General features: G+C 40.3%; 1 protein-coding gene across 10 annotated transcripts; it reads right to left on the reverse strand.

The window, feature by feature from the left end:
• On the reverse strand, nt 1-24,701 carry MARCHF7 (membrane associated ring-CH-type finger 7). 10 transcript variants are annotated; one of them, XM_042040363.1, is made up of 11 exons: nt 24,589-24,701; nt 18,982-19,132; nt 14,652-14,810; nt 12,380-12,551; nt 10,608-10,772; nt 8,195-8,989; nt 7,873-8,026; nt 7,442-7,611; nt 6,116-6,225; nt 4,598-4,711; nt 1-947 (listed from the first exon to the last, which is right to left on the reverse strand). In XM_042040363.1, the coding sequence occupies exons 2-11, from the start codon at nt 19,120-19,122 to the stop codon at nt 690-692; spliced, it is 2,238 nt and encodes a 745-aa protein (XP_041896297.1). In that variant the 5' UTR covers nt 19,123-19,132; nt 24,589-24,701; the 3' UTR covers nt 1-689. The 10 variants fall into 10 exon arrangements, 7 of the variants coding, with proteins under 7 accessions (XP_041896297.1, XP_041896296.1, XP_041896298.1 ...); XM_042040362.1 differs by having other exon boundaries at nt 7,873-8,104; XM_042040364.1 differs by adding an exon at nt 2,745-2,793 and having other exon boundaries at nt 1-905; nt 7,873-8,989.
• Between the last annotated feature and the right edge of the window lie 742 nt (nt 24,702-25,443).

The raw sequence follows: 25,443 nt of genomic DNA on the forward strand, positions 1-25,443 counted from the left end.
TGCATACCTCTTTCATTTTTATTTATAAAGAAGTGACAACACTAGAAAACACATTGATAACCAGTGCTTTGAACAGTGAGGGTGGGATCTAAAAAAACTCTGATTAAACTAAACAACCTTAGGTCTTTATCAAGTTGCATACCTGCTAGGAATGCTGAAATGCAAGAGTTTACACCTGCAATATTCCATAATGGAACAGCCACATGATATCAAATATAATCTCAAATTTCCAAACTGGTACATAAAAAAGCCATCACCAAGTATTAAAAGACCACTGCAAGTTCTTATTGCTTTTTGAGTTAAATAATAATCTTCAAATAAGCCAAATCCCAAACAATCTCCACAGTATCTTGCTTATCCTCCTGTTCATTCATTAACAATGGAAGCAATTGGTTACATGATACGGCAAAAGAGGCATTTAAGAACACGCAAAAAAAACCTATTTAAGTATACAGGCATCCCCACCCTCCCCCTGAAACCCACTATAACCACTTAGTGCCAGCACAGGAGCAAAACTCAGTAAGATAAAACCAGAAGTCTGACTACAGTAAGAAGGAAACACAAAGGGAGACAGAGCTTCCTTGAATATTCCGAATCTGATGTCTTCCAAAACAAAGCACAACATCCTCATAATTTACAAAGGGAAGTTGCTTTCTGTGTATCTAATCCTCACACATGCCGAGTAGTTCTCAAGTTCTCACTGAGCTCCACTGTGCAGCAGTTGATTTTGAATTCAACAATGCTTCAAAAACTACAGTAATATTCAATGCGCTTTTTACTAAGGAGAGGAATAAAACAAATGCATGTTGATGTTCTTGCCAGTTCAGCATTTCTGCAGCAATTCTGTTTGTTTCTTGCAGTATGAAAGTTCTACCAGCATCAGTCTTCAGAATCATCTTCAGAAGCTGTTGGAACAACACAGTGTAATCAGAAGCCTTGACAAAAATCTGTGAAATTAAAGCACTTTAGGATGACTAGAGGAAATAAAGGTGATTTTATAATGTTACATAGCAGACTGTAATACCCACCCAAACCTTGTGTAATCACATAGCTTAATTCTTAAATGCATCTCATGTCGGAAAAATACAGCGTTTTCAAATCAAAACTCGACAGAACATACAATATGCAGTGTCCTCCTACTCTTCTTCCTCAAAATAAGAGGAAGAAAACTTAATTACGCCAGAGATTCAACTTTTATGTAGTGCTTAAGAGTGGCTCTTTCCAGCAGTAGTCAGAGGAGGATATACTCAATCCATGACAGCAGCACCCAACATACAGGAAAGAAATTACTCACTAGGTTAACAATTTGGATACTAAAATACCTATAAATATTCAGCAGTCTAAAAGAAGACCCTTAAATTTTTATATATATACATATACATATATATGTTGCTTAATGCAACCTGTGCCTACTTGGAAGCAGCTCCTCTCTCCACTCCTGTCCTTTTCAGCATATGCAAGATGAACACAAAGCCCACATATGCACAGGATTTTGTTGTTGCAGCGTGAGTTAAAAGACAAATACACACTTGTCAACTACGATAGAAAAGTCGGTACACACATCTACATTAGGTTTGTAAAATGTTAGCTTGTCTGTAACAGGAATTTAATATGTCCTCTTAAGCAAGGTCTGCAGGCAAGGAAGTATTTATACTGGAGTAACTTGTTCCATCCCTGAACATAGAAAGAAGAAGTCTGACTCCTTGCTTCTTCAGTTCTTAGAAGAGAAGTGTAACTGAAGTGCATCAATAATAAATCTAGAACTCCGTATTCCTCACCTGCAACTTAAAGGCTGAATCAAATACAGATTGAATTAAGGTGTAAAATGGTACTCATTACTTTTTACTCTAGTAAGGATGCGCATAACTTAGTAATGAATTCAGAACTCGAGTCCACCTTTGACCGCTCTGAATGCGGAAACAATCATCTTGAACCAGAACTCTCTCTTTCACACACACACACACACTCCCATTCCTTATAGTACTCCAAATGCACCCTGTGTACTGAAAATCCATATACAGTTGACAGACACTCACATGCACACTAGGGAAAAAAAAAAAGGGTAGATCAACTACCCTTCTACTGCCTATTCAACATGCCCAGAAATAGATCCAGGGTATATTTACCAGAAATGCAACTGTATCAGTATATAGCTTTGAATTAAAACACACTAAAAAAAGCCATTAGATGAAAAGCAGGCTTATCCTTCACCAAAATTGGCGACCTTTAGACTTCATTCACGAGGTCTGATAGGACTGATCAAGGAACTCACACAACCAAAAAGTGGGTGTGAATGGAAAAAACAAAGAGGAGAAGAGAGCAAGAAAAAGAAAGGGAAGAAAAATGGCAATACAAGTGTCTAATTTAAATGCAGTAAAATTCAATTCTAAATGTTTCTTTCCTACTGAGACTCTTGTAAAAGGCAACAACCTGAAGGTCACTGTTTAGGCTATAATTATGAATTACCAGAACTGCAATAACCAACCTGTACCTAGTAAGGCATTTTGTTATTGACTGCAGATAACACTTCTGTGGTCTAAACAACTCTGTGCTGTTGGGAAATTAATCATGGAGAATTAAACTCAGTTCCCCCTCAGAATAATTCTGCTGATGATGGAAAATGCACTGCTGGGCAAGGTTTTCAGTAATTATGTTCAGTATTATGAATCTTGGCAAGGAGGATTGTACTCATTTAGCTTTGACTTGATCTAATGGGAGGGGAGGGAAAGAGGGGAAGCACCTACTTTCAATATCTTCCATATGTGCCTGAAGAGTTCTTGCAAGGTTAATAAACTAGAAACAAGGCAGAGAGAAAGTAGTTTAAAAGTTGCAAAGTTACCTGCAGAAATTTGCAACAAGTTAGCAAAGTTTTCTTCACTTTTTACATCCCAAAGCTTCACACCAGATCTTGGTTATCCTAACCCATGTGCCCAAATTACAAAAAACAATGCAAAATTTAATATAAATCCCCACACATTAGACTTCAAATTGCTATTGCACGGTTATTTCAGCTGTAAAATGTTTGTGGTAGCAGCTTGCGGCATGACTTTCCTGTTCTACAGTCTGTAAAAGACATTGATTTTGAAAGCAGTAAACATAATCAAGTGTCAGTTTAACGAAAACCATTCCTAAAAACTGTAATGCAGGAAAACATAATCACAGTAAGGACTTGCATTAGTTAAATTCATTTCATTTAATTCACAACTAATATGACAACACAGAATGCTCTGACTGAATATGGCTCACGAAAAATGCATAAATACACTTAAAAGTTTTTGTTTACAATTAAAATCTTAAGACCAGGATTACTATTAGGCAACGGTGGCGGTTTAATGTCGGAAGCACATGGTATCGAAACCCAAAGCCAAAATTCCTGGGAATAAAAAGTCTCAGACAAGTGGTTTTCTTTTGTCACTGCCATTGCTTGACGCTGCACCATTGCTTCAGTTTAAAGTCCAGATACTGAGATACAGCAGATGAGTTTCCATAGCTTACTTATAGGCTTGATATCAAACACCAGCATTGGTGCTCCCACTGGTTTAAAATGCAGTGTCACACACAGAAGTATGTAACGTCTCCTCTGATGGAAAACCAGTTAAAACATCTTCTGCAATACACTCAAGCTAATAACCTGTGCCGGATGCTGGCTACTATCAGATTATGTGTCTTCTGTATCTCTACACTTGTAGCACAGAAACTGGACCATGGAATACAAGCCCTAAATTAGATGTGTACAGAAAAGAGGAGCACTGTTCTAATACATTTAAGAGATTAGACAGAACATAGTCCTGCCTCTTCCAAAGACCCAGTACCTGCTAGCAGTCAACCGTTCCAATGCGCATTGGATAAGCTTAATACTGTCACCTCTTTATATGTAAGTAAAAAACCTAAAAATAATCAGGTTTTCAGGAGACCAGTTGACTAAGAGCACTGATTGATTATCTAGTATCAAATAAACATGTGGAATACTGGATTCATGAATGAATCACTGTGCAGAAAGAATTTTGTAGGCTAATCTCTTACTGGTTAAAGGTGTACTTACCACGTTTCTAAGCCAGGCCTTTCAGGTGATGAAAATGCAGCCAAATTGAACTGATAAGAAATTATTTCTCTGACTAACACCAGAGAAATCGTACTATAGCTATAGGCTGTTGCAGAACGTTAATATTTGAGTACACATTCAGGTGTACTCCAGCAGACAAGCATTGCAAGTTCTTGACCTTTGGAATATAGACTTGCATAACGAGAAATATTAAAGAAATCGGGTAGTCCAGCATTCTTAACCGCATGTTTGGCACAGAGGGAGGTTAACCTTCCAGTTTTGCATATATTCCCAATAATCATGACAACATATACGCTAACTAATGAATTACCAACAACCTTGACGAAAAGCATTCTGTAGCACAGTACCTGCAATTATGTAGTACCTTCAGTTTCCAATCAAACATAGTACACTGACAAGCCCAGCCCATTTTAGACCGAAATTTGTTTAAAAAAGGGTGTTTCCTGGGTATCTAGGTCCCAGGTCACTTGAGGTAACAATCTGCTTTTAAGTTCTGTATGAGCAATTCCTGCCAGAAAATCACTTCATACTTACTCTGACACGTGTGCTGGCCTCATTTGCAGTTCCTAACATATCAGAAAAGCGCTGCTCGCATAAGTGTAACAACACTACAAGGTAGAGACCAGAGCTGATAAATTCATAGTCTGCCTTAAAGGAGATCAGAAGAAACATTCAGAATGTCAGTAATACACCTGCATATATGATTCAAGCAGAACAAGAATTAGATTTTAAGGGAATCATTACAGATCTATCTCTAGTTGTTCCAAAAGAATTAGGGAAATGCAATGCTAAAAAATTTAAGTTACTGAAAAGCTACTTATACTTCTGGTCCTTCCCATCTACCCCAAATCTAACATGTTATCCTTGAAGATAAACAGAGTTCTACAAATTAAATCTCAGTCAGCATGATTAGTTCAGAGGAAAGAATGTGCAAATCAGAGTATTATATCACTTGGGAAAATAAAACCAATATTGCTGGTTTCTTCTCTGTGGTCCTAAGGCTTTACAGAAAGCCAAAATAAAGGAGTATATTTTAAGAATGTTATGATGTCATAAATATTTGAGAAATTCCTTTACCTGCTAAGATAAAGGAAAAACTTTAAAAATGCTACTGTTGAACAGATAATTTAGTCAACTCTTTAGAAAAAAATTTCAAGGTTCTTATTTCAAATAAAGTGCTGTGACAGCAACCAATAAGCACTAGTACTAAAACAAGATGATGGCACTCTCGAGAAAGACTTTTCAGAGACCGCCCCAATTGATACGAATTAGAGTACTAAGGTAAGAAATTAGTTTAAATAATAAAAAAAATTAGAGGCTGATGTTTTGCCCCAAAAAACTGATGTCACTCGGTATTTTCTTTAAACATCTGAGGTAGGCCAGTATCATTAGTCTTTGTACATTATCAGAATACAACCCAGATAAGACGGAAAAACCCCCTGAATAAAGTTAATAAAAAACAACAGCTTTGTGTTATTTACTCATTTTTAAATAGTACCCAATCCACTAGTTCTAAGATAATGTATTTTCAAGAACAAGAGCAATACCAATGGGCCTTTGATTCTTTTTAGTTTGGGAAATTATTTGAAGGAGCAGTTACAAGCTGCTAGAACAGAGGTTAGTTTCTACCTAGTTAGAGGTTAGTTTCTAATGAAACAAAAGTTTGTAATTGCATGTTTAAAACAACTGCTAAACTGTGTTCAAAACCAGCTAAAAGCTATGACAACTCCTGACTTAATGTGAAATTCAATCTAATCATGCCAGAATTCACACTGCACCTATGTGGTGGAGACACTGGATTACAAAGCCAGATGACAGATGTGCAACTAAGAAAAGAGATATATTACACTTACTGAAAGCTCAGCTCTAGGAAGCATAGCAGGAAGGTAGAGACAATCGGAATATTGAGGAGGAAAATCTGTTCCGCATTAACATTACTTTATATGCCTAACAGTCCTTCCGAAACGGAGATGCATCTGCCTTCTCTAAAGAAGGCTGCCCTCCCAGCACTAAACCAACACTTACTTACCAAATTAGGTAAAACATACTAACTTGTTCATTTGCATGTGCCCTATAGAGTTCATGAACGTCAAAGCCTTCCAGATTAAGATGCAACTTCTCCTTGCACAATTCACAAGTTGTCACTGCTTCCAAAGAAGAACCTGGTGGGGAGGCAGGCAAGGGGAAAACTCAGTGTCAAGTTTCAACAATCTGTAACATACGACACACCCATATAAACATTAAAAACTCTACGTAATTTTTGGCTTTATTTTGCAGAGCAAGGTTAGAAGAAAAGAAAGCCTCTAATAGGAATGTAGCGACATCTGCTACTGTCCTAAGTTAAATAATGTAGAATGTTTATTCTCTGTCCAGCTGCACCTATTTTGCCTCCCATTCACTCTGGACATAATATGCCTCTTCCTGCAAGTCTGGCATAAAATTGCTTCTTGGGCTTTCTGAATTTTACTGTGTAATCCAAATACACACAAAAGTAAGACTAAATATACCAGAACAAAGTTATTGTTAAGTAACATTTTGTCTTAAGTACCAGTTTTAAAACAAGATGAACATAGCAAGCTGATAGTGGACTTATGTCTTTATCTACAGTTAAATACTTCAAATTAATTTCTTCTAAAGGGTGAGGCTTCTAATGCATCCCTACTCTGATGCATACCCTCTAGCGCTGAGTAAAAAAGTCAACAGATACTAGCACCCTCCTTTGGTACAAAGTATTTAATGTCTTCTATCAAGCTACTTTTAAGTCTTAAGAATACTGCAGATAGTGCATCCTGTAGAAATATTTTTGTAACAACTTGATTGACCGTTTTGTAACTATCTGAAGCGTTTCTTGAAGAATTATATATGCACTTAGAAGTAATTTTTGAACAAGGAGTTTTAAAGTGCCATGAACAGGAGTTAGTATCTTTAAAAAAAGTACTTAAGTCTAGTTGCAATTCAAAATCAGGTTTGGATTTTCAAGTTCCTATCACTGCTAACAGTTAGCTCAGCTATAAAAGTCTTGAAAAAAAGCACAACCACTTCCGTAAGGAAGAATAGGGAACAAAATGCCACCCAAATGCCACTGAAGTGGGAGAGTAATTCTAAAGCTACACTTCTACAGTGTTATACTTTGTCTAATATCTTTGTAGACAATCCCAAAAAATGTAGGTCTCTGAACAAGAAATACAGTTCTTGGAACTACTCACATGAGAAGCTGCACAGACACACAAAAAGCCTGGGAAGTGCCATACTACTGTTTGTCCCCACTGCTCGCTTTTCAACTAAATACCTCAGTATTTAAAGACCTCAGTGCAATCCTTCTTCTGATAAGCATCCCTATATAACGGGAAGTCTACCTTGGTCTAGAGTCTGCTTTACCTGAATTTATCTTCGACTTCAGCCATTTTTTCATGCACTCCTGGTGAACATACTGCAGACTTCCAGTGCATTTGCATGGCTCTATTAAAAGGTTGTCAGAACTTGCAGAGGACATCTGACAGATTCTACATAAGTCACCCTCTTCATCTTCAGAATCTTCTAAAAGCAGGCTGAATAGGACGGAATACCAACAAATGCTATGACATTTCATGCAGGACTGTTTATAATGAAAATTCCACATATCAAACTATTCTCAAACCTACGAGAATTAAAACAAGTTTCTTTAAAGACAAAAGCGAGAACACAGGTGACAGGGGACTCAGTTGCCGCCTCCTCTAAGGGAGGGTTTTCTTTTAAAATCATGATTGCAGAAAGCCCTTTCATGTTAAAACAGGTACATTTCACTATCACCAAAGAACATACTAACTTACCTTTCTTTAATTTTCTGGAGCCTTTCTGGATCTCTTGAAGGTGGTATTTTAGACTTGCCACTTTCTTGTCCATCAGACTGATTCCAGCCAGAGGGAATAATATCTACAGTTATCATAAGATTGTCAGACAGACTGCTTCCTAATGTTGGAGGCACTGCAAAGCGAAAGAGAGAACCAGGCAGAATTCCCGAACTTCTTCCACTGCGGGCTGAATCTGGTGGGGAGGCAGTAGCTGTAGAAATAACAGATACTGCAGGTGTGGGTGGTCCACTGACAGAAGCCCGAGGAGGGCTATCTGATGCTTCGAGAGAAGTCTCCTCACCTGACTCTCTCCTTCTAAAGACATGCTGTGATCTAGCAGTTGTATCAGAGGTAGAGATCCTTGCAGATTCATCTCTTCCTTCTCTTCTTCTTCTGGAAAAGAGAGGTGTACATCTGTTCCTCAAAGAGGACGACAGCCAGGATCCTGTGCTCCTACTTTCAGTGTCTGGTCTGTAACTTTCCCCATCAGAATCAGAGCTGCGATTCTGTGAAACTCCTGATAAACCCCATCTTCGTCCAAGAAAGCTAAACCCCTGAGAAGCTTCGGATGACTGAAGCCCTGTAACTTCCGGAGTTGCAGCTCCATTACTACTTGACAGAGTAGTAGCTTGAACTCTTGGGACCACCGTTGACTCTTCAGAGCCTAATGATCTCGTATGCAATGGGTCTTGGCTAGACCTTCGAGAGAAAAATGTAGATGACATACTAGATGCTAAACGAGACAGCAGCTGTCTGGTCGTGCGCCTCCCTTCACTATCAGCTGCAGACTCATTCAATGACCTCTGAGAAGATAAAACCCTGTCGGAACCACTGGAGGAAGGGGTTTCATCTCTAATGGCAGTAAGAGAAAATGCTGGCTGTACACTCTTCTGGGGAGATTCCAATTCATTTCTCCTTTGTCTTGAAGAATAGCTGGATCTTGAAGAGCTCATGTTAGAGTCTCTGCTGAAAAAAGATGGCTGATGATCAGAAGGCAACTGGTGGTTCATGGGTGCATTCAGCCTCAAAGTGCTTAACGAGTTCTCTTTTGGTCTTGCTCCCTCTGCATATGAAGAGGCAGGCCTGTCTCGAAGATCTGTTGCAGAAAAGCAGAGGAAAATACCATGACAAGATGTGCTCAAACACATCAGAAAACATTCAAGGTCAGGTTCAACAGGGCTCTAAGCAACCTGTCCTAGCTGAAGATGTCCCTGCTTATTGCAGGGGGGTTGGACTAGAGGACTTTAAAGGTCTCTACCAACCCAATCCACTCTATCATTCTTAAAAGTGTATCTTCTGTAAATGCTGCCTGAGTATCTCAACACACTGAGAATTCCACTGTATATGAACTGTAGCTCACATGAAGCGGCTGAGGTGGCTAGTCTCCTTCCTCAAATGGCTGCACTGGGGGGTTGTGGGTGGGAAAAGGGGGAAGGAAGAACAAGCATGGATAGATGAAGGTAGGAAACAGAAGCTCTCTATGTATTCTGGAATTAAAAACTTTCATCTTTGTAGTTTTGGTGACTTTCCTTTAATGGGTTCTGCGTTGCAATCACCATTTACCGCTGAAGATAAGCGCTATTTATCTGGCAGATTCCAGCTAACAAAACATCTGCACAGATGCCAAGCATCTATCATATGCTTTTGATAACACATCAGGGAACACAGTTGGGAGTTCTTTTTATAGCACATAGTAACAGCACTACTGCTAGAAATGCAGCATGGACAGTACAAAGCAAGGTTGCTCACCAATCCACTTCTCCCACTAGGCTCTACCAGGCAGAGTAGTCAAACTGTCCACTTATTAAAAAGTGTTAAGAGTATGATGACATTAAAATACACCCTCCTGTCGAGGTAAGACTACAGGACAAATTCTCAAAGTTGATTTTATCTTTTCTGCTCATCTTCTATACTTATTAACGCGGTACTTTTTTTTAACTTCTGCATTACAGAATACCACCAATGCATCTGCAAAAGTTTGCAGATCAAGACTAATGATGAGCTTCCCCTGAGACAGCTCTAGAAGGCCACAGCACTCTGAACAGAAAGTGAAAATTACAATGCAGAAGTCCTTACTAGTCCTAGCAGTTGCTATGACACTCTACTCTCACCTCATGTAAAGTGTGTGTTTATCCATTTTTATTTTCAGTGGTCTAGCAGTTTTCCCTAATAACCATTTGAGAACCCAAATAACAAGAGATAATATGCACCTTTAAGAAAAAACTTTCCTGGGCCAAATCAACGTTATTTCTTTTCCCATACCTAAACCCCAAGAGATTTTAATACAAACAAGAAAAGGGCTTTACAGACTAATCACAGAGTTACAGTGGCGACCACCGACACCACTTTCACATGACTGAATGCATCTACAAGCTAGACCATTCACATATCCTTTGATGGTTTGTTCAACGCACGGAAAGCGGCCAACCAACTTTATTTAAAAGGATACTTTAAAATATATTTCGTGTTTTGAATAAAATATTAAAAGAACATGCCCAGAGAAGTTTCGGACATCCCATCCCTGGAAGTGTTCAAGGCCAGGTTGGATGGGGCTTGGAACAACCTGAGATAGTGGAAGGTGTCCCTGCCCATGGCAGGGGGTGGAACAAAAGGTCCCTTCCAAACCAAATCATTCTGTGATTCTACGAACATGTTAAGATATGAAAAGCCATACAAACTGTAGGTTTACGAGCTTTTGGTTACACAAAACGTACATGTTGAAGGTGAAAAGTCACTGTTTCTGTAGCTGGGATCCACCAGGTTATTAACAGATAGATCTGTTCTTTCTAACTGTGTTCGCTCTCTCACCAGATCAGTTCCAAGGGAGCCAAGCATTACTGATGAAGATCTAGGAATCCTACTGCATCTCCATGAGGAATCTGGAAAGCAAAAGTAAATAAATCCCCCGTTTTAGTAATCATCTAAAAATCCATTAAAGCTGGCACTTACACAGGCATTTTTGTTATTCCTATCAAGGGCAAGTTTAACATTACCACTAAGCTGACCAAGGACCCAGCTGCCAACATAAAGCTAAGGGCACTCTGCTGATGCTGGCACTTACTTCATCTTGCAGCAAGTTAGTTCTGAAAGCTAAATCTAACAAAAAGTAGTAATACTTTTGGGAAGAGTCAGACACTCTTACAGGACAGAAGAGGAAGAGAGGTAGCATCTTGCTTCCTAATGGTAGCTAGTTTTTAAAAAGGTTTCACATTATAGCAAAACAGCAGCTTGAGACTTAGCAAATGCTGCCATTCCACTTGACACGACTTAACATGAAGTTTCATTTCTCATAAAAACAGATGATGAAGCTTAAATGCAGTTTAGACACAACTTTAAGAACAATGACTAATACTGTTTGTTCATATTACAGAGCAAAATGCTTCAGTGTAAAAAAGAGATCTTGTTTTTTGTTAACAGCTCTAACAGCTGCATAGCAAACTGTACATACATCAGCTGTGGACAAAACTCTTGTTCCAAAAGAATCTTCTTCAACGGCCCTGGAAAATTCACCTTTATATTATTTGCTAACTTACCAAACCAAATTTAAGCACTCATTGGTCGGCAGTGTGACGACCAACCAGAGTAGAAATGGAAAGATAAACAGTCCTACACCATAGTGAGAAATGTTAATGGTTGTCGTTTTATTAATGGAGTAAGAAAGTATCAATAATACTGAGGTTTGAGCAAGAACTTATTTTTATTTGGACGGCTGTGCAATTCCATAAGGGGATATAAAAAACCCCATTAATCCATACTCGTAAGGGTAATCTAAATTAATCCAATGATCTGTACCAAAACAGTTTAGAAAAATTTTCAGTGTAAGGTTTTGACCGTTACTTCCTGAGTTTTAGACTTTTGTTGGCACATTGCATAAATTCTGTCTATCCAACTTCCATGAACTTACTCGCAGCTTTAACGAAAATCTCAGGTTTTCATGAAAGAGCTCTTAGTGCAGAGTATTTCTTTACAATGGGACCTAAAGAATGAGTTCAGGCCCTGCTAAAAAAGGAGTGCTTTCTTCCCCGACCCCTAACAACAGGGCTCTAACCAGCCATGACACTGTGCTTGAACATATTGCTAAGTATGGTAAAGATTTCCTTTCTGCTGTCCCTGGTACACACTGATGTATCAACACAATTTGACTCATGAAATAAGAGCAGCTGCACTCATTCTTTTCTTGAAATCTTAACCAATTAAGGTGTGTTTGAGCCATCAAGTTCAGCTTGACCACAAATGGAATAGGTACAGGTAATAATTCTGAAACAAACAAGTACAACTGGATTTTCAAAAGACCATGTTAACAGCATACTCAGAACTTTGGATACTGCTATCATTGTGAACACACTCTTCAGACAGGCATAAATCTTTATTATTTAGGAAAGATATAAGCATAATATTTGAAGCGAGTCTTTTAAAACTTGGTAAAACCTGATCTTACTACTCAGACAATTATGATGTAACTCAGCTCAAGTAATCAACCTCTCACCTGAAAAGGCAGTCAAGCCATTACTTCTCACAGAAGAGGTAGATGTACAAGATAGCTTAGGTCTCTTTGAATCGCTATCTTGCTGCTGGCTATGCAGTCTTGAATATGCTCCCTGAGTTCTCTCAGACTCACCGTAACGCCCAGATGTAAAATGAGAGGAAGAAGATGCAGACTGAAATAACATTAAAAAATAAATTACATAGTATACCAGATGCACTTACACGGCACAAAAGCATGCATACTGTAAAACTCACATAAATTGTAAAGAATAACTTTAGATACAAGACCTTTTCTTTAAAAATAACGTAGGAATTAGGCTTGTGCTCTTGATTAGTATTTCCATGTTTATTCAATACAGCCCTACCAACCAAAGTCAGTTTCTATAACATTCAACATTATATTTCCTTTACAGATAGATGTGGCTTACAACAAAAAATTGTTGTAAAAAGGGGGGAAAAAATTATATTCCTGGCTTGTAAGATGCTATAAGCACAATCAAATATAGCTTTACAGATCCCCACAGGAACATATTTTGTTGTCCAGAAATGGCCAAAACTGAAGAGCTACATAAGTTGGATTAGTTAAACTGTTAAATAAAATAATTTTTCATCAACCTAAAATATAATTAGCTAAGGAGTGAGCTTCAGGAAAACTCTTTGAAACAAATATATTTTGGTTACAATAAGCTCAAATGCAACTGAAGGAGTTCAGAGTACAGAACAGGTACAAAACAATTTTTGCAGTGTACAGCACTGAAACAAAACAGTTTTCAGAAACTAATACTATAGGACTTAGAAAAATAGTTTGAAATAGCCTACAAAGCTGTTTGTCTGGTTACTTACAGTCAAGCCATTTATTTTCTATTTGAAATGCTTTGGGTTTATTTTTTCATATAAAAAAGAAACAGTTGAGCTCAATCAAAAAGCTGAATTATTTGCCTTCCCAGAAACTATCTACAACCAAGATCCTTTAAAGATCAACCAAATTAGAGTATGTTATATCTGCATTTTATTTCTACTTAGTTACTGCATTTACTAAGTTTAAGGCACAACTTCTGACTCTTTCAAACTAAGAAGTCTCTAAGTATTTCCCTCATCCCATCATAAAAAAAACCAGATAGGGAGACAGAAACTAACATCAGAAACCAAGTATGAAGCCAGGTTACTTTCCGTCACTAATCTTCTATTTAACATATCACTTGTCTGTTAATCATTTACGATTTGACATGCGGAATTTTCAGTGTCTTCTGCAAGGTTCACTTGAATTAGAATTTACTTTAAGAGAATAATTAACCTTAATGGGGAAAAAAAGGGTTTTCATCTTGAAAACTTTACAGCACCAATTTAACTAGATATGTAGACCACTTAGAACCACAGATTCTATTTGCATTTCAACTATATGTAGACATCTACCATAACTTCCTCTGAAGGCCAACATATGCACACTAGTTCCTGCCTCCTCACCCCCCAATATCTCAGTTGTCTTCACTTTCAAGTCACCTAAGAAAACCAACACCTCTTTAACAATGAGAGCACTCTTATGAACCCAAACATCTTTCCCTTTCAAAGTGAGCAGAATTTTTACTTCACCGTTGTCCCACCAAACCTGTTCAGTTTTCTGCTTTTCCTATCTTAGTATTTCTACTGCGCTTCGAAGTGTTTTACTGTCATTCTAGAATGCATGAGCACGTCACAAGCGAACTACTTTATTCCCGGAGTTACAAAGGCACATTTTAGAATCCAGTTAAGACAAGCTATTAGGGCCTGAGTTTTGAATCTCAGGTAACCATTCTTTCACAGTAAGAACAAGCAGACTATGAAGTACACCTCACAATTAAATTTCCTAAAGCAGGTCTCCAAACTCATGAACTTTGTGTTAACTCACAAAGGTAGTGCCATCCCAAAAACATCCCCTCTGGAAATACCTGATGGAACAAGTATAAATATTATCAACTTTGCCATCCACAGAACTATAACATGTATGAGATTCTAACCACCCCCTCCTTTTCCCTTTTAAAATGAACTTTTACAGAGCTACTGACTTCAAATGTATTTCTTAACTCTTAGTAAAACTAATATACATCACTACTTTCATCCTCTGTTTTTTTACACTGCTATCTTCTAGCTTTTGCTCCACCTTGAATTAGTAAGATCTACTTCTCTAGAAACTCTACAGCGAGCACCTGCTGGCAGCTTTTCAGATTGGGAAAGCTAAAGTAAAACCCTGGGGTTTCAATATTTTTTTCCAATTATCACACATTAACAGTTCTCACCAATCTGCTTCTGCTTCCCAAAAATGTTCCAGAATGTGGATGATCAAGTGTCCCTGAGTAGCGAGTTGGAGACGACGCTGTAAGCTTCCAAGGAGTTTCACGGGTGTCTCTTTCTCCAATTCTCCAGTCTCTACTGGAACTATTCAATACACTGGATTCCTGAAGAACAACAGGCTTATCATATGCATCTTGTAACTCAAAAATAACGCAGTATCTGATCTGAATATTGAAAATATAGGGAAGTGGAGGCAGTAACAAATCTGGAAACCTTTCATAAGAAACCTCAAGAGATAGCCAAGAAGTGAAACAGGCTTAGAGAGAACCACTGTAAAAGGAAAGTTTTGTTGTTTTGGGCTTTTTAAAGTACTTTATAGCAGCTCCCTCATCTGTCCTCTCATTTGACCTAGGACAAAAAAAAGGTGAAGTCTAAGGCTTTTGAGGCATTACCCTAACTTAGATACTGCAGCAAGAGATCAGAAGTAAAGGCCTCACTTTCAAGTGTTATGCAAAAAGCCCCACAGGTGTAGAAAGGGTCTCCATGACAACAAAAGCACCTCTGGCCACTAAAACAAGCTGAATTTCAATGAATAGATTACAACTGAGGAAAGAGACTGCAATTTAATTTGCTCCATAGAATAATCATTGAGATTGGCAAAATTAATAGAAATAACAGAAATGCAACCATTTTATTAACACTAAGCAGCACTTTCAAGTGATTATTTGTCCATTCTCTTTCTATGAACTATTAGTACCACCGACACAGTAGCTCCCATCACCATTTCTTAAAAGTGACAACAAAGTACTCAAAACCAAACCAAGCAATATGAAAATCTCAGCTTGTTTTCTTCCTTCAGTTCAGCTTAAGACTATTTAACATCTGACATTTATCAGAACGTAACAATTAAAGCCCTACATAAGGTATTCTGGTTTTGGTGTCTATTTTCAGTAGCTGAAAAATGTGATCAGGAAAACATTCAAAACAATTTTATAAACTACACTTGATCCTATCCCTCCACTGAAAAAAACCCCAAAACTTATAATTCATTTATCATAAAATGTTTACTATGTTGTATCATAAAGGATAGGAATATTTTTCTCATACCATGACACCAGTTCAATTTTTGTATTTTAAAGTCATCTAGAAACAACACTATATCCCATACAACTGATTAGTTTACAGTTAACTTCTTTGTTATGCCTCCTCAGATAAGCAGGGGTTAGTCCCTGGATCGATCTCAAAAGTGCATGACACACAAGAATTTCATACCTATATGAAAAAAAAACAAAACAAAACAAAACAAAAAAAAAAAAACCCCACCCAATAGAAACCTTTCTTATTCATTAGCCCTAATCAAAACCAAATACAAATTTGACTGCTCTGTCCCAGAAGTTTTTGAGTTAACCTATAATCAAGTGTTCTCTCCATGGAAATTCTGTATTAAAAATCCAAGTCCTCTTTATAACTAAAGCATTACCGAGAACCATAATTTTTTTTCTTCTAAATGACATATTTTAAATTACTTGTAACTGAACTAGATCTTAAATACTTTAAGGTAGGTTTCTGAATGGATTAATGAAGTGAAAATGCCTGTCCTTTGCATTCCTATCTGACTGGACTTAAACCTTCTTGCTCCATCCAGTCTCTGTAATCTTAACCTACAAGCAACAATGCAATTTGTTCCTACCAGCTCTGTAACTACCAAAGGTTAGTCAAGAGAGGGAGTTTCCCTACGGTTTTATCAGTAAGCACCAGTCTTGCATAATGAGCTCTCAGACTACCTTATACAAACTGGGAGTGGAAAAAAGGGGTACAACATAATCTTCTACACAAATATTTTCCCTACTGTTTTAACTGGCAAGTGTTAAAAGATCATTCCTCAGCTCAGAATCACTTTGCTCAACAGGAAATAGTCAAAAGAACACACAGTGCAGTGAACATATTGCAGTTCATGTAATAAATTAAATAATGTAAGGTACATTGTGTCAAAATCTTTTAACGGTGGTAACACATCGAACTCCACAGCACCACTTCAGCTGAAGACTCCTCTTCTGATCAATGGCTTTCAGTATACGTGCATGATTTATGGACTGTGTCCATAAATCTCTACAAAAGAGTAAGATTGTTTGATCTGCTTTTGTTGAGCAGCCAGCCACTGAAAAGCATGTAGGACTCCAAAATGCAAAAACGACTGACAACTGCTTCCCCTTGTACATCCCCTATAGCCTACATAATAACAAGCACTTGCGTGCTAGAGATAACCAAAATGTAACACACATACATTTAACTGCTAAAAATAATGTTCTATCACTTGTAAAATTCTTTCTCAAAAAGGCATTATATAATGCAATGTCCCAGATAGCTGGTCAGCGGGGACCAAACTACTAACCAGGTTTTTTTTCAAATATGAACATTTAGTCATGGAGTTAAGTTTCTGCAACTACAAAGACCAAAATGGGCTTACATTTCTGGGCCCAAAATCGAGGTGAGAATTGCCGACAGGAGCAGAAAAAAAGTACTAAGATAATTGAGCCAAACTGCTCTCTGTTGCTTCCAAGTGTCCAAAATAATTTCTAAAGTAGTTTAATCTCTGCTTCCCATAATAGTCTCCCAAACTGCAAGCACCTGCACAGTGTGAATACTTCCTCTTAAGCACAGCTCCCCCCCTCCACAAAAGTAGATTGGTTAGTGTAAAATGCTGCTTGTGAAACAGCAAAAGGCCTTTCTTCAGTCCCATGTATTGCACACGAAGTCCAGCTGTACTAATATACTGACATGACAGGCTGATGTGAAGTCTGTGCTGGTTTTGCAGCACAGTGATGTGAAGTCGGCCTGGTTTTTGGTAGCGGGGGGGGCCACAGAGGTGGCTTCTGTGAGAAGCTGCTGAAAGTTTCCACCACGTTTGGCAGAGCCGATCCCTGACAGCTCTGAAGACGGCCGCTGGCCAAGGTTGGGCCAATCAGAGATGGTGGTAACACCTCTGTGATAACAGATTTAAGAAGAAACCAAAACAAAAGTAGGGATGCGGGTTTAATTCCAGCCATAGCAGAGTAGCAGGTGAGAACGTGTGAGGGAAACAGCATGGAGACACCAAGGTCAGTGGAAGAAGGAGGGGGAGGAAGTGCTCCAAGCGCCAGAGTTGAGACTCCTCTGCAGGCCGTGGTGAGGACCATGGTGAAGCAGCTGCACCCTTGCAGCCCCTGGGGATCCACGGGGGATGCAGAGATCCGCCCACAGCCCACGAGGGAAGTGCTCACGCTGGAGCGGGTGGATGCCTGGAGGAGGCTGTGATCCAGTGGGAGAGCCAGTGGAGAGAGGTGCCCCGGCTTCCAGAGTGGAGCAGCCTGTCCTTGGAGGACTGTATGTATCCCGTGGAAGAGTGACCCATGCCACAGCAGTTTTGGGAGGACTGTTTGTCTGTGAGAGGGACCCACGTTGCAGCCATTTTGGGACAACTGCTGCTTGTGAAATTGGATCCATGCTGGAGAAGTTCATGGCGAACTGTCTCCCTTGGGAAGGACTCCTCTCCCTGAGCAGTGGAAGAAAACCTTGGGTGATGAACTGACCAAATCCCCACGCCCTGTCCCCCTGCACTGTCGGTGGGAAGGAGGGAGTGGTTGGGGGAAGAAAAGGTGTTTTTAAGGGCTTATTTTACTTCTCATTATCCTCCTCTGACTCTGTTAGTAATAAATTCACTTTGTACCTCAAAGTTAAGCCTGTTTTGCCCTTGGACTGTTTTCTCCCCATCCTTACCTCAACTCATGAACCCTTTGTTAAGTTTTTCCCTCCTCTGCCCAGCTGTGGCAAGGGAGGCCAAGTGAGCGGCTGTCGTGAGTGCCTGGCATTTGGACAATGTCAAACCACAACAGAGTCTAAAGCTCTTATGCTTACCTTTCCAAAATACAAACACAGGAGGTGCTGCAGAATGGCACGACCTTAACTGACAACACAGTCCTGTACTTTTTGCATCACCAAGACATCAAGTGTAATGCCCTACACGCAGCAAAGTTCAAACACAACCCTCACCTCTCCCTCAACAGAAAACTCCATTTACCCAGGTTTAAGATGGCCGTGACTCATACGAAAATAGATCTGTATTATCAGGATGCCCTCTCATTCATCAAACAGTTGATTTCTACAGGTGCAGCTACAAACAAGAGCAGGTAAAACCAGAAAATCTAGAACTACCAGTTCAATAAATACTGTCATTGGCCTGGTTAGTAAATTCTTGCATTTTAGAAATTTTGTTTGTCCAAGTTTTAGGGCTTTTCTTGGTAAAAAAGACACCTTTAAAATTATTTATACTTTATAAAAAGAAAAAAAATACATTACCTGGTATCCAGATTCTAATCTCCATGAAGATTCTCTTGTGCTATATGCACCAGATAAACTGTTTCCACTCCTAGATCCTAGAGGAGAGCTGGAAGCTTGAACACTTATCCTGCGAGGAATTCTTGAGGGTTTTGACTCCATTCTTTGTATCCTGTACAAGGACATACTGATCATTTTTTCTCACAGAAGCAGGGAACTCATGCAAAACATGCACAGGCCATTCCGGGTGTAACATAAATATGAGTCACACATACAAATATTTACACAGTGCTTTGGTATGACTGTGCATCAGTAAAATGGGGAAACAAGTTCTTATCCTAGTTTTTGTAACTTCTTCTTTACATCTCCTCCCATCCCTCATTAGAAAACTACAGTCCCTTTTATCATTTTGCAACAATGTATTCTTGCAATTATAAGAGGGTGGTCCCTTAAGAACCACACAGTAGTCGTATTAACACCAAATGAGTCAGGAACAGACTACTCAGATTTTTTACATTCATATATTACCATTTTTGCTAATGAACTGCATCTCAACACTTGCAGAATTTATATTCAGACTTATTTCTCAGGGTTGAAATTGTGAAACTTCACCCTCCTGTGAAAAAACACATCTGCAGTCTATGCCTTCAACTTCTCCAAAGACAACTCCCATGGAAGTTAACATGCACAAAGGAGCACAGGCTATCTCACAAGTGTACTTATAAATTTACTTCTCACTTGCTGAGTGTTTATTTGCCTTTCGCTATTTCTAGGCATTTCAAAAGAAATGCTGGTGCCTTTTCCACATGAGAAGTGTTCCTGTACTCATCCCTGTCCTTGAAGTGGTATCTGACTTAACGTTTATCTAAAACTCCAGACAGCTAGATTCTTCCTCCTCAGGATTGTAGAGACAGAAGCAGACCACAAATGGTAGCTCTTAAATAAAAAAAAAATTCAAGGGAACTGCAATGTCCTCAATGGTGCGGGTACATGAAGAGTAGCATGACACTTCTCAGCTCAAACAGATGGCCGAGAATCCCACTGATAGAAGGTGATTTGCAGAAGTGGTACAGTCTATTTAACCACTTTTAATTTTGGCCTAACTTTCTGAGAGTAGGAGTAAGCTATATTGATAAAGAGAAACCCTATCCATGGATAAAGTACATTTTTTCCACAATTCAGCTATGCTCATCAGTATCACATTTTGCAAAATGCTGCTACATCAATCCTGACACACCTCACGTCTGGCCGCAGTTTCAAGGCGAGTCCACACACTCAGGACTTTTAATCTTTGCTCAAGTCACACTGAATTAAATATTCTACCTGGTAAAAGCCAGTTAGTTTGTACAGAACTCCACTGACCAAACAGTTGGGACAGCTGAGGTTAGTTTCCTTAACCACTGTTCTCATGCATATTGAGTTGTTAGCTATACAACAGCAGCCAAAACGTAGCCTAATCCTATCAAGTAGCCAAAATGCTTCATCATGCAAGGAGGACTCTAAAGTATACCAAGTTTAAGTGACTGTTTACCTTTGTGTACAAAAGAGCTACTGGCTTGTATTACAGAGGACACCTTCTTCTAGACCACGCTTCCAACACTAGTAACCTGTTCGCGTTTGCCAGAGCCATCACCAGTTAAACAAGATCTGGTCAGGAATCTGAAATGCTCACTTGCCCAACTTTGCATTAATAAACTGCCTAACTATCTAAACTACACCACTTCAAGTGGATCATTAGTTCAATAAAACATAACAATCGTATTTATTCCTAAACTGTAATGATAGTTAATTTAACCTTCAGAGTAATCTGCCATAATGTGCTCTACAAGTTTAGTCCTTGTATGAAGCTGCAATCAGTGTAAAAAAGTAACCATCAAAGTTGCAAACTGTGAAGCTAAAATAATATCACAATAATATACACTAGAGTGTAGGCTAGACAGGACAGCCATATATCTTGACAAGATCTGATACTCAAAGCACTGTTTGTCTATGTTTTACCCTGATATAAAATACAAGGAACAAACACACAGAATAACGGATACAATTCCGTACTATTAAGTACTCGACAAAGAGTGCCGGCATTATCTCCTTTATTATGGATCATTCTGTTTCTGAATCACTTTGTTTCAGACAGGTGTGGAACAAGATGAATTAAATAACATAGACAGAAGTCAGACACGGACGTACATAGAAAATGCAAAGGTTCAAGAAGGGATGGAAGCTCCTACTAGTAGGAATTAATGTCCAGATGAATCAGCAGAGGAGACAGAAGTGTAAGACAACTTCAGAGACTAAATTAGAAACCATCTAATACTAACAAAATTGCTTATGCACCATCCACAGAACAGAAAAAAATAAGAGCATTCAGATAAGACAGGGTGGAAGACTGGACACCAGAGCCAACTACCTGCAGCAGCTGAAATGGAGTCCAAAATTAGCAAATTGCTTCTACAGATATACATAAATAGGCACAAGACTAATTTTGTCCTTCAGTGGTAGCCCCAAGAGGACAATGCTATCCATCAGCCTAATCTTGTAAATTAGCACAGGTTGTGATTTCAACTCAAGTATGTCAGGATAATACGATCTATAGAATATTTTCTTTTTCAAAGTGAAGAAATCTTGCAGCAACTATACCCCAAAAAAGGTGAAGTTAAGGCAGCACAATAGAAAAGGCAAAATTTAATGTGTCAGTTTACGTACACACACTACGATTTACTTCTTGCATACAACCTCACATTTCTTTTGCAGTCTTGGCTTCAGCCAGCAAATGAGAAAGATCTGCTATAAACATCAATCAGAGTCGTGTAAGAACAGGCATCTGACATTGGCCATGTCTGATGCAGAGGTGAAAAGATGCTGAATAAAAGGCCTTATGGTCTCGGCAAAGAACTTCTGATCAAGGAAACTGGATTTTACCTTTACCTTTCAACAAAGATTCAGTGACATAAAGCACGTCACTAAGATGAATCATTTTTTAAAATATGCTGCCTAAGAGCTCTTCAATTTCTGGGGATCCATTATAAAATACACTTGCAATCCAACTAGCAGAAATCATACAGTAGTTTGAACTGGAAGGGATCTTTAAAGGCCATCTAGTGCAACTGCCCTGCAATGAGCAGGGGCATCTTCAACCAGATCAGATGGCTCAGAGTCTGATCTCACCCGACCTTGCATGTTTCCAGGAACAGAGCACTCACCATCTCTCTGGGCAATCTGTGCCCAGGTTTCACCATGCTCACCATAAAAAATGCCTTAAATTTACTCCTTGTTTTATCACGACAAGCTCTACTAAATGTCTGTCCCCGTCTTTCTTATAGACCCTTTTTAAGGGTCTGAAAGGCTACAATGAGGTTTCCCCAGAGGCTTCTCTTCTCCAGGCCAAACAACCCCAATTACTTCAGCCTTTCCTCGTAGTCTTACCCAGACGGAAAGAGATACAGCTGAAGTCAATGGAGCCATGATGTCCATTGACTAGATAGACAAAACTAGATCTAGGCATTTCAGTTCTGGTGATCAACACTAGTAAGAAGTGTTTGGAGTTTTTTTTTTCCCCAGAGTTCTCTGAAAACCATTTTAAGCACTGTACCTTGAAAGCCTGAGACGCAACTGTCTTCATAGGTGGCTTGAATACAAGCAAAACACATGCAAGGCTTACGCTGATCCCAGTAACATAATGAGGTGGTCATAAATAAGGTGAACATGCTAAGCTATCACACAGCACAGGACAGAGCCACACAACGGTCTCATGCTAACAAAACAAGCACATTATTAAAGCCACAATACTACTTGTCTGCAAGGGGAATATTGTGCTTGTATACAATATTTCAGAATGAGAATGGTTCCCTTTTACAGTATCAGCATCTTTCCTGAAGAAAGATGCTCAAAACCTCAAGAATTTTGTTTACACACGCAGGAATTCAACAAACCCCAAGTGGTAATGAACATGAGGTAGTGAGTTCTATAATGACAAAGTAGACACCTCAATTTACACAGAAGGTAGTGAGACCACAAAATACTTCAATTACTTCTCTGAGGAGATAATAACAATAATCATAGTAACAGAAACTGGGTTGCAGTCTGAACTGATTAAAAAGCCTGTTGTTGCCAGAAAGAAAAGGAACACCTTCCTCAAATATCACACCTGATGTGTCCTTCATTGAGAACCCTCAATACCTGGGAAAACACACTTCTGGCTTCTCCATTATTTTGGCACTACTCCCACTTGTACCCAACAATGGAGAAACAAGAACGTGTACAGCAGGATGAGCAGCACTCTTCTTACCAAAGCAACATATTTCATCAGCTTATGCCATGTTGCACTACTTAGCAACCAAAACCTCATGAAAAAATCTGGAAACAACTCTAGAGACTCCTGAAATAAGGGATATATATGCAATGCCTCTCAAGCTTGGTCAGAAACCAAGTTCTGAAATAAAACTTTCAAGTCATACCTGGGAAACATGACCAACTTGAAACAGGAGGTGGAGCTGCACAGCCTATTTTGAGCACAAAGATCAAATGTCCTGCCTTTCTTGATCTGTCATCCCTCTAACAGCATTATAAAAGATCAACTAGACCTAACAGAGCATGGATAGAGACAACAAAAAGATAGAAGATCAAAGAGGTTTTTGCGGGAAAGCAACGCAATCTCAAAAGACAAAAATAACACAGAGAGTAAATATTTTGCTTCCGCCTTGACCCTCTCTACTGATAAAAGAGGAGCAAATTCAGATAGTCATGTCTACGAGTAAGTAAAGCCTTTGCCAGCTTCCATGATTTCTACCAGTTCTAAGCAATCTTGTACCCTCCATAAGAAGGAAGCATACACATCACCGCCTGCTCCTAAATTCAAATCTTCTATCTTGGAACTATGCACTGACACTTCTACCTAAGACTCGAGCTCTCATGTCTACATGTTTTTGTGTGGTTTAACACAAAACTATTCGTAAGATTTTCTCCCGAGCAACTTGTGCTCGCGTGTCTTCCTCGGGGCTTACTCACAATCACGTTTTTACGACAAACAAGACGGAGCCCACGAGTCTTTCTCTCAGATGGTGCAATTCTTCATTCCAGTTATTTTCTCAACCTTCAATGTAGTGAAATTGACAAATAACTCAGGAGCCTCCCAGGAGTCCAGTGAGGAGCAAGAATATTTACAAATGTCGATAGTTGCCCACGCTGCAGCGGCTGGTGCCCTAACGCTGGGCTGTTCCCGCAGTCCGGAGCCAGCGGGGGCTCCGCAGAGCCGCCGAGGGCACCGCACCTCCCCCGCCAGGCCCCGGGAAGCGGTCTGCACGGCTCCGGCCCGGCCGGAGCCCTCGGCCGCACCCGATCCTGCTGCCCAAGCAGCGTCCGACCCCAACCGCCGGGCAGAGGCCGCGAGGGGGACGGAGAGGAACGGGGGGCACCAGGTGTCACACGGCCTCGCTCCGAGAGCGGGCGAGGAGCCGAGCGGCCGTTGGGGGCGATGGCGGAGAGAAGGGCGGGTCGGCCGGTCCCAAAATGGTTCACCCAACCCTGGCGTGAGACCGCCGGGGCGGGCCGGGTCCCGTTGCAGGCGCGGCCCGGGCCCCGTTGCAGGCGCGACCCGGGCCGCACCGGCCGCCGCGGGTGGTCCGTACTCACCGTGGCGGCCGGGCCGCCGCGCAGGCCAGGCCAGGCCAGACCAGGCCAGGCCGGGCCGCACCTCCCGCTCGCACCGCTCCCACAGCACAATGGCGGCGGCGCGAGACCGCCCGCCTGCCAGGCACGGCCACTCCCAGCTCTCGCGAGGACTGTGGCCGCCCCGCGGCCGCCCCGCGGAAGAGGCGCGGCGGGGGCGGGGGCGGAGGCGGGACCACGCGCAGGGGCGGAGCCCCGAGCGAAGTCCGAGCGCTGTAGGGCGGGCAGAGCTGCGGCACTCGCGGAGCGCGGGCGAGAGCTGAAAAACCCTCCTGGTAGTGATGGGATTCAGTTTTGTCCGCGGAGCAGCATCCCCAGAGGCATCGGAATCGACTTCCATGTTCAGCCTGAAAACTGCAACACGGTCTTTGAGTTTTCTGTCTGTGTCACATCCTCTTCTTTGCCTGAACCCTGTACTGTAAATGAATTCCCCCGTCTCTCGTGACCAGGTGCAGCAGGCTGCCCCTGAAGGACACGGAGGGATGGGGATTCTGGACACAGCGCCCTCAACGGCAAAGCAACAGAATTGCCATTCATTTTAATTGTGTTGAGGCCTCAGTTTTGTCCTCTTGAAAGTAACAGACATTGGCAGGCATTTTTACTTGAGGGGAAGATGTTACATGATGAAGGAAATCAGGAGTTAATCTTCCCAAATTCTTAAAATGCCAAGTCTTCACATAATCGGAGATATTTTAGATTAGCAATCCTAAACAAATTATGATTTCTAGTGTCCCTGCCCACTACAGAACACAGCAGAGACTTCACACTATGTTTCTGAACCAGGCCCTGAAGAAGACAGGTTATGTTATTACTAAGCAG

This window comes from Corvus kubaryi, unplaced genomic scaffold (genome assembly GCF_017639235.1).
Source record: "Corvus kubaryi isolate FWS band 111438036 unplaced genomic scaffold, C.kubaryi_AGA036_p1.0 37396, whole genome shotgun sequence".
NCBI lineage: Eukaryota > Metazoa > Chordata > Aves > Passeriformes > Corvidae > Corvus > Corvus kubaryi.

Bases quoted from the DNA above. Each gene is read 5' to 3' on its own strand.
- MARCHF7 (XM_042040358.1), bottom strand. From the start codon at position 19,122: ATGGAGTCAAAACCCTCAAGAATTCCTCGCAGGATAAGTGTTCAAGCT. The intron at 14,811-18,981 runs GTAATGTATTTT...GTTGTTCTTCAG, and splicing joins GATTAGAATCTGGATACCAG to GAATCCAGTGTATTGAATAG. The intron at 8,990-10,607 runs GTACGTTTTGTG...TTTCTGCAACAG, and splicing joins TGACTTTTCACCTTCAACAT to ATCTTCGAGACAGGCCTGCC.